Source organism: Trachymyrmex septentrionalis, unplaced genomic scaffold (assembly GCF_001594115.1).
Source record: "Trachymyrmex septentrionalis isolate Tsep2-gDNA-1 unplaced genomic scaffold, Tsep1.0 scaffold22, whole genome shotgun sequence".
NCBI lineage: Eukaryota > Metazoa > Arthropoda > Insecta > Hymenoptera > Formicidae > Trachymyrmex > Trachymyrmex septentrionalis.
The window spans coordinates 4,199,886-4,209,411 of record NW_017305375.1 but is presented as its reverse complement, the minus strand read 5'-3'; the positions used below and the strand labels follow the sequence as shown (position 1 = coordinate 4,209,411).

At 30.4% G+C, this 9,526-nt stretch overlaps 2 protein-coding genes across 2 annotated transcripts; one reads left to right on the top strand and one right to left on the bottom strand.

Annotated features, from left to right (window-relative positions):
* The first annotated feature begins 325 nt into the window (after positions 1-325).
* LOC108748409 (WD repeat-containing protein 91) lies at positions 326-3,923 on the top strand. Its single transcript, XM_018486569.1, has 8 exons — positions 326-622; positions 896-1,160; positions 1,240-1,355; positions 1,721-1,908; positions 1,973-2,288; positions 2,382-2,503; positions 2,595-3,249; positions 3,406-3,923. The coding sequence occupies exons 1-8, from the start codon at positions 503-505 to the stop codon at positions 3,553-3,555; spliced, it is 1,932 nt and encodes a 643-aa protein (XP_018342071.1). The 5' UTR covers positions 326-502; the 3' UTR covers positions 3,556-3,923.
* On the bottom strand, positions 1,994-9,212 carry LOC108748410 (transcription initiation protein SPT3 homolog). Its single transcript, XM_018486571.1, has 9 exons — positions 9,089-9,212; positions 8,900-9,015; positions 7,881-8,129; positions 7,725-7,806; positions 5,609-5,839; positions 4,645-4,962; positions 4,373-4,560; positions 4,142-4,298; positions 1,994-2,061 (listed from the first exon to the last, which is right to left on the bottom strand). Exons 1-8 carry the CDS (start codon positions 9,120-9,122, stop codon positions 4,161-4,163), a joined length of 1,356 nt encoding a protein of 451 aa, XP_018342073.1. The 5' UTR covers positions 9,123-9,212; the 3' UTR covers positions 1,994-2,061; positions 4,142-4,160.
* Between the last annotated feature and the right edge of the window lie 314 nt (positions 9,213-9,526).

Sequence of the window (9,526 nt, the reverse complement as noted above, 5' to 3'; positions counted from 1 at the left end):
TATATATTTTTTTTTTTCATAAAATCGTTCATTTTTCTCCAAATGCATCTTATATTTTCATGACATTTCATTCTTGCTTTTTAATCAAACTTCTTTTTTTATCGACAAAATACTTTACGTATTTTAAAAATAATTAATTTTATTCCTTTCTAGTTTTAATTAAAATGTTTTAATTTTTAATATGAAATAATATTAAAATGTTTTTATACTTTTTTTACAATAATTAATTTCTGTAAACATAATTTCTTTTTAAATAGATGCTTTCGATTGTTCGATGGCTCGAGAAATTGATCGATATAAACTCTCACATACCTTTCTATTGTAAGACTTTCTGTTGGTAATCCTACATCCAAGCGAAATGTTTCATATTTCTTGTGCGCCTAGTTCAGTGTAGTATGGTGTAGTAATTCAGTGTGTGGGGAACCAAGATGGCTGAAGGATGACAGTATACAGCTGTCAAGCTGTATCGAACAAATAACATTTCAAAGAAATTGGAGGGAAAATGTCTCACGTGCAATATGTGGATGAATTGGTAAAGGAGTACTTGCTCTTCAGAGGTTTTAGTCAAACCTTAAAGGCCTTTGATAATGATCTGAAAGCAGAAAAGGAAAAGGGATTTAGGGTGAGAATGATTACTGCAAAATAACAAAGCATCCAATCAAATAAGAGTATGCCTTATAATAAGAACAAGATAAATGCGTTCGGAATAAGTGTGCGACTGTTTATTTTTATCTATTTGTTTTATTCTGCTGTTATATATTTATCATGTTCTTTATTCAAAGTGTTACATATGTACTGAATATATTTGTGTATAAACTACAGATAGTATTAATAAAAAAATTGTATATCGATACCAGGAAGATAGCTTAATATTCGACAATGTTTGATTGAGCAGGTAGATAAAATAATCGATCAATTAATGCAATACATATATACTTATGATCTGACGTCGCTGAGAGAATTATGGGGACATTTTGATACTAGAATGTTTTGCCGTTTGGAAAGCCATTTTACGCCTGCAATTAGAAAGTTGGAGAATTCTGTACTAAAGATGTACTTGGTGAACGCAGCTGTGAATGGCAAGCAAGATAAAATACAGGAATTTTTTACCAAAATGACACCAGAGCTACAGGGTCATTCAGAATGGAAGGAATGGTTTGGTATGTCTCTCATATTCATTTATGGATTTATAATACTTCAGTCTTAGAAGATTAACTTGTATGCTTTGTAATATTGCAGCTTTCCCCTTTATCAAAAATCCTGAAGACAATCCAATTTACTCGGTCCATTTTAGTAAGCAGTGGCACGATACTATGTTGGTATCCTTACATAATTTTTTAGCAACAATCTTTCAAGTAAGTAAAAAAAGCACTTCCATCACCATTACAAAGATAAAATTAGTTTCTTCACATAAGTCAAGAACAGATTTAAATAATAGTAAACAGAAGAAGTGCATTATCCAATTGAATATGCTTATAAGAAATTTTTAACGCATTTAACTATTGTACATAATAGGTTTGTTTTTTATTTGTGCACTAGACTGCACTAGGACTTTCTTTCTTTTTCCAAATACTAAATATATATCTATTTCACTTTAAGTTCCAAAAGTGTACCAGTTCAGGTACAGACTTTCGTGTTGTAATAAAATAAAATAAAAGATATGCTATATGAAACAAAATACGATACGAATGATGAAAAATTTAATATATTGTTATCTTAGTGTATGCCCCAGCCAACATTACTCACAATTGATGAAGACACAAATAAATTTAAACGATTACAAGAGGAGAATGAAACATTGAGGCAACGGTTGAGTGATTCTGTTAAAATAGAAAGTGTATGGGATGTAAATCCGGGTCCGGCACCTCAACAATCTCCCCTTATGGATGATTTTTACATTATTGCTCAGTATGTTTGTTGTATTTCATAAAAAAGGTTCTATAATATAATTAATGATATTTATAAATAATAGAGAGTCGCCGTTACTGGAAAATCCAAAGACATTGAGGAATCTCATAAGAAATATTGGCGGTGGATCCAGTCCAATCCTAAGTAGAAAGCCTGCAACAAACGTAAAAAAAAATACGGAATCTGAGATGGTCTCGACTAAACGGACGAATACGAAAGGACGAGTGAATTCGATCAGTAAGTCCGAGGCAGTCGCTAAGAGGAGCATCAGCTGTGATTCAAGATTAAATAGTTCTAGGAAAAGAGACTCTTCTATAGACACTGCTATCGAAAGAAAAACTAAGGAAAAAATAGACTCCAGTTATATTCTTTTAAGTCAGGTTAAAGAACATTACTAATCTCGGGAAATTTCTATTATTTATACACTATTTATTACATTAATCATGTTTATGCAATATGCATGACGTTTACAGGAGGAGTACACAGAACACAAAACCTCTATAATTCAATGCAAAAGTAATGCGAGTGGATCGTACGTCGCAACGGGCGACGCCGATGGTGTCATTAAAGTATGGACGCCGATTCCTTCACCAAAGTAAGAAATTTGTTTATACATATGACTTTGTCTATCAATGTAACATTAATATGTAATTCTTACTATCTATATTATTATCTATTTGTATTAGGACTGTTACTACGTTCTCTTCCTCTACGGCAAATTCTAACAAAGCAATTACCTCGTTGGACTGGATATCGAAAAATGAACGTTATTTCCTGCATGGCGACAATAATGGTTTAATCCAATTGCATGACACGCGAGACTGTAAAACGCTCTGGGATATCCAACACGAGAATTCGCGGATCGTTACTTTAATCTGCAATCCGACGGAATCTACTTTTGTTTGCTCCGTATCGGATGGCAATGAGGGTAAATTGTTGTTGTACGACATAAAAACGAAGAAGCTCGAAAGAACATTGCCGCTGGAGCAGAACGTCACTGCTTTATGTTCCGCTTTTAATCATAATGGCCAATTACTTATCACGGGATTGTCCAATGGCAATATACTCATACATGATCTGAGGCGAAACGAGATAATAGATAATCTCAACTGCCACTCTAGCCCAATAATTGACATAGAATTAATTAATGATTTTACGAATATATGTGCGCAAAGTGAGGACGGTAAACTATGTCAAAGGAGCTTGAATCACTTTGGGAAGATCTTGTGGGAGACCAAAATTAAAATCGAGAAGAACCCCGTTCATGGAAAATTATTTACTTTTGATCAGACTGGCAATTATATGTTACTCTGCACACAAACTGGAGGAAATATATACAAGGTATGTGCAAGATATTTGATACGCATACATGCTTAATATCAGCTGATTATATAATATTTAAAAATGTATTCTGTTATATTTTTTGTACTCTGGTATATTATTCGGTATTATATTTTTTAAATATTATATATTCAATCGACTTTCCTATTTCGTCAGATGCCACCTGGCGCGCAAGGAAAGATTTTAGAGCTAGGCGGACACAAAGGTACTCTATGCTGCGACTGGTCGACTGCCAATCAATCTGGAACTTGTATAACCGGGGGTGCAGAAGGGAAAGCACGAGTATCAACACTACTCTCACCATGATATAGAAATAAAATTAGCATTTGTGTAAATTCGTAAAACAAATAGGCAATTACTGACGATATTAATTAAAGATCTTGTAGATAATATTTTATTCACTGTGTTAAACTCGCAAGTGACTAGATAGAATATACGAGTATGTGATGTAGAATAAGTACATCATATTAGGTTTTAAGATATCACATTGTATCGCCAAAGCGTGGGTAATTTGTGTAAAGAAAAGATTCGAATATTTTACGAAAAGTACAATGTATCACTCTGGCAGTAATTACAAGTAATAATATAATAACAGTCTTTTATCGTTTAAAAAGCAATCAGGGACTATAATATACATACCAAATATAAAATGTACAGAGAATTGTAATTATTTTAAGGAGAATCATAAATATCTGTATAATTATTATTACATATGATAATTTTACTCGTTTTTATAATGTAATAAAAAGAAAGCGATAAAAAAAACAATATGGTCTCGTGTGTAAAGTTAGAAGTAAAAAAAATAAAACCATGTACAAGAGATCAAGAAAATGTCAATAAATACGAGTCAATTTTAGCGTTGCACAGTACTAAGTTATATTCAGCTTCTTACCTTTTTCAAATCTTTACATTTAACATGAAAGGAGTTTCAAGTGTGGTTTTCTCATAGACCATCTATTAAATGGACCTGTCATATCTAGCTGTGGGGACCAGTATCTTCTCAGGGCTTCAGTTATCTCCGAAGGAGTTAATGGTTTCATTACGAAATTCTATAAAGAACAATATACATATATTATGTTGTTCTATGTTAGTTTGATTTTTTTAAAACAATTATAATATGTACCTTGCTATGATAGCGCGGCTTGAACGTAAATGGATTAATATAATTGAGTCGTTGCCGATCTATGGCATCGCCGTGCATTTTACCCTGATCTTGCCGGACTAGGAATGCGAGATCAACAATTTGAGCAACTGTTTCATATGCAAGGTAAGATAAGATTGTGTATGCTTGCTTTGATACAGTAACGTCACCTATAATTAAATAAATACAGTATTTAAAATATGATAAATGTAGGTTGTATACATTGTTTTATTCTAATCGAGAATAGATAGTACCATCTGCGCAAATCCAATCGCTGAATTTGTGACGATTTTTGTTCGCAAAGGACACACGACGTGCCTTGCTGAATTTCATATAATGTACCTCGTCCATAGACTTCGACGCAATATCCGCACGAATGCATCTACGTCGTTTAACATCGTCTACCGAGGATGAATTTTCCAGAAGTTCACCTGTGTTGTCAATCTGTTCTAGAAAACTTTGAAACGGTACTTTTTTCTTGGTACCATCCAGTTGTTCAGGATCCGTGACATTTTGTGGCACATCGTTCGCCGTCATAAGTTTTTGAACCGAGCATCCTAATTCTTTGAGTTCTGAAAGACGAAAAATTTGATTCTAAGTAAGGAATAATGATATATGCATAAGTCTGTCCTTATGGCTGAACTAATGTATACTTGTATTTAAAAGAAATATATATATTTATATTTATAAAGTACACTTGTAATTAAAATGTAATTAAAATGAAATAGATATATACAGGGTTGTATCTGAAATAACGTTCACTAATCATACAGTGCTATACTTAATAAAAAACTGAGTCAAAAGGTCCTCTACCATTTTGCAATTTTTGCAATATTTTTCTTTAGTCACTCAATGAGCAAATGTCTAAAATCGACGTATAAGTCAACTTTAAGATATCTTTTAAAAGTTCTTTAAGAAACATCTTCAAGATATTTCATTCAAAGAACACTAAAAGATATCTTAAAATTGTAATATACATCGATTTTATTCGGTAATCTTTCAAAATTAATATTTTCTTAATTATTGTAAAAATTACAAAATAGTAGAGGACTTTCTGATTCAGTCTTTTATTAGGAATAGTGCTGTATGAGCTGTATTAGTAAGAGTTATTTCAGATACATTCTGTATATTTAAAATTTGGCGAAAGCGAAATCGAAAGTTTTTAGTGCAGTAATAAAAAATAGACCTTATAATTAAAAAATTTTGCTGTTAACTTACCAAGATATTTCACAATGCGTTGAAGCCTGATCTTATCTTTACGCAATAAAAAGAGAAGATCTTCTCCATTAATAACATTACTTTTTTTTGAACTAGCTCGTCTGTCTGCTATTTCACAAGCTCTTCTGACAATTATTTTCATTTGTTGTAGCACGACATCCTCTATAATCTTTGCAGATTCGAACAATGGTTCGCTGCTATCACCAAATCCATGCATCATCTGCCGAATTTCTATACAAACCATTCAAATTTCGTTTAACATTTACTTTGTATAAAACATGATTAACCTTACTTAATAATTCCATTTAATATGAAATTATTTGTCAATATCTTGAAGAAAAAAAATTTCATAATATATCATAAGATTTTTAAGAATATGTCATATCTTTAAATTTATGAAGATTTCTGGAAAAATATTTTCAGATTTTTATAAATCTTCAAAAATTATAGAATGTTGTATCTTAGAAATCTTATCATTTCAAAATTCATACTTATGAAAAATTCTAAAAAAGATAAACACTTTTAGCAGAATGTTTCTGAAAAATGTTCTAATTTGTACAAAAAATTTGAAAATTTTTAAAAACTTATTGAACTTTCTGTACATTGAACTGTACAGAAACTCTAAACAATTTTGAAAAATTATATAAAGAATTAAAAAAAAAATTGTCACCAGGATATGCAAACATTATATTAACATTATAATAATAGATAAAATTAGTCAATAGTATTGAATTTATCAACATATCTTTTAAAATCGTAATATAAATACACACTAGGAAATGAAAGCCTTGAATAGTCAAGTGGATCTTCGGTGCTTAAATAATTTGATGTGAACTTATATCATATTCAATTCTGTAAACTGCACACTAAATTTAATTTTCAGTTTTGAAACGCAATCCTAACTGTAGTATTACAAATTAATAAGCAATTTAATAATATTGAGTTCATAGGCTGCCATATTTATTTGGCATTAAATTGTCAACATCATATTTATTTGGCATTAAATTGTCAACGTCATATTTATTTGGCATTAATTCACTGTTTGCGCTAATGAGTTTCGAAGATAATAATTACAGTATAGAATATTATAAATAAACTTTTTTATCTGTATATTTCCATTGTATATAGATCGAACACATAACCTCAATTGCAATGAGTGCTTACCCTGAGTGTAATTCAGTGATTCAGTATCTGACGGTTTAAAAAATGATGTTTCTGCCATTTTTGCTTATTTGTGTCACTACTTTATCAAATGACAATGTAATGCAAAATGTTCGAACAAAAACACTATAAGCAGGCATTCATCGATACAATAAATATTTACATTAAAATACTGACAGTGCTGCCACCCACTATCACGGAATGCCAATCAACAGAAGAGGTGGGGAAAAGATATATATATAAAAAAAATTTTAAATATATTCATCCGTGAAAAGTATAAAGCAATCTCAATTTATTGAGTTTTCTTGAAAAAAGTCAATAAAAACCAAAAGAGGACTAAATAAAATATTAAAATTGTTATAAAAATATTTTTCAATAAAATTGTTTTTTAATTTATTGTTTGTTAGCTGTAGATAGAACGTTTTACATCAATTTGTGACAGTGCTTTACATAAAAGTTCTGAAAAATTATAAAACAAGAATTTCACCAGAATTATGTTAATAGTAATGCAATAGGTAAATTAGATAATATAATACTTACAGATAAAATTAGACTTTTTATGGCCAAGGCTGTGTATGGTGAATCAAATAAAAAAAAAACAAATAAAAGGATTTTAATTCAAATGGGAACGTTTTTACTTGTTGCTCCAAATTATTGATATTTAATAGCAATATATAAAAATTATGTTCACTTATATAAACCTTTTATACATAAAAATTTATAATTATCTAAATATCTAAAATATATTGTACAGTCGAAAAGTTGATTACTCGTAATTTATTATTCAATTTGTTCTGCCACAATGTGTTCTGGTACAACTTTAGCAACTTTACGGAATTCTTTACTTAAAGATTTTGGACATTGCATTTGTGTCCAGCTGATTGGTACCATAACTACACCTGTAAGATAACAAATTAAAATAAGCCAACAAAGGAAATATATACTGATTCTTTACCTTCGTCGCTGTGAGCTATAACTACTCCTAGCTCATTTTCTGCGGTGCTCAATTGATAGGTGTGTATTTCTGTCATTGGCATCTATTAAGAGGTATAAGAAAAATTATAGATTTAATCCTTGAAATGTTTAGTTTTAGAGTAAAGCCAAAGGATACAACTCTCGCGAGAATAATATCTCCAGGTCGATAGCACTTGTACATCTCTAGTTTGTCTTTGTCAATTGTTCGAACATCCTCCTTTCTCAATATTCCTCTGTAAGGTCTCGTCAAGACTATGTCACCTACACACTTGATACTGCATTTACAAAATCTTTGATTCACTACAGTGACCATGGCCGTCACAATATCTCCTGGTGCAGGAACAATGCTTTGTTCCGTTATACCATGTACTTCCACTGTACGAGTCTATAATAATGTAAGATTTAGGCTTGATTTTTCATTATCTTAATGTATGGTTTAAATTTAATATTGCTTAATTTGAAATAAAAATTGTTTTTTTAACTATAATTAATCACTAAACTGATAGTTTCAGTGATTATGTATATGTATAGTTAGAAAAATAGAATTTTTATATTATTTGGTTAAGTATCATAAGTTGATCAGAAAATTAAAAATTAAGATAGATATCTATTCTAATATATTAATCCTCCAGAGCCAACATGTGTCTATTAGACCTATTCAATTATATTCTTCGGTCAGTATAATCAGTTCTTATATTTGAGACTGTCTAAGTATAGTCTTAAAATGTTATTTATAGTCAGATCTTATATTCAAAACTGTCTTAAGTACAATCTTAAGAAGTCATGAACCAATCAGAGAGCAGTATTAGCGTTAAGATATTACTTAAGACAGTCTTGAAATAAAAACGGATTATGAATATCATCCATAAATCTATCAGAAGGTTGCATTAATAGAATCTTAAGACATTACTTAATACAGTCTTAAAATAAGAATGGATTATGAATATCCACAATATTATATCTGCAAATTTAAAATTGCTATTGAAATAAATTTAGAACTAATTCTTTTTTTATACGAAGTCTGTCATTTTGATTCCTTCAAATTAATTAGTATCTTTTAGTCAACATAAATTAAATAAGTCTCATAAATTCAGTGTAATTATTAGGTTTGAAGTCAGCTCAGAAGAGTTAAATACAAACACAGAAGATTTTTACTTTGTCGTCTGTCACTAATTTTACAATGCCAGCGAGTTTCGAATAGATGTAACCCTGCTGCTCGTATGTTCCTGCACCAGCTACATTATTCTTATCTGCTACACATAACCTTTGGCCTTGAAAAAATATTGCAAAATTAATTTAATATTTGCGAAGCAAATCGATCGCAAAAAATAGATAAATAGTTACCGGGCACGCAGACAAGTTCTTCCTGTTCAGTCATTCTTTCTGTATTCCTTGATGTATATCGGTAATCTCTTATCTATAAAAAATATTAATTTCTTGTGTAAAATTGTTGTATCAATAACATATAAAAATCTAGAAATCCGAAAAATATACAAATAAAAATTCCGTATTTGTTTTTGAATTATTAAATTTATTTTGATTTGACAAGTTTTATGAGGTTAGGTTCATGACACGTGGACATATTTCAGATTTTCAGATGGCATCACTGCGACAAGAATGAAGCAATTGCGATAGTATCACATCACATGTGATATTAAACTCTTTGATATTTCAAGATCGCAGTTGGCAATATTGGCATTATGATTATCATGAATAGTCTATTTGCATCACAAACAGTTGGTACAACTTTTGACCGGCAGATTTCAGTGGATTTCAGCGGCA

Bases quoted from the DNA above. Each gene is read 5' to 3' on its own strand.
- LOC108748409 (XM_018486569.1), top strand. From the start codon at position 503: ATGTCTCACGTGCAATATGTGGATGAATTGGTAAAGGAGTACTTGCTC. The intron at 623-895 runs GTGAGAATGATT...TTGATTGAGCAG, and splicing joins AAAAGGAAAAGGGATTTAGG to GTAGATAAAATAATCGATCA. The intron at 3,250-3,405 runs GTATGTGCAAGA...CTATTTCGTCAG, and splicing joins CTGGAGGAAATATATACAAG to ATGCCACCTGGCGCGCAAGG.
- LOC108748410 (XM_018486571.1), bottom strand. From the start codon at position 9,122: ATGACTGAACAGGAAGAACTTGTCTGCGTGCCCG. The intron at 9,016-9,088 runs GTAACTATTTAT...TATTTTTTCAAG, and splicing joins AGAACTTGTCTGCGTGCCCG to GCCAAAGGTTATGTGTAGCA. The intron at 5,840-7,724 runs GTAAAGAATCAG...TGGTTTGTATAG, and splicing joins TATAGCTCACAGCGACGAAG to AAATTCGGCAGATGATGCAT.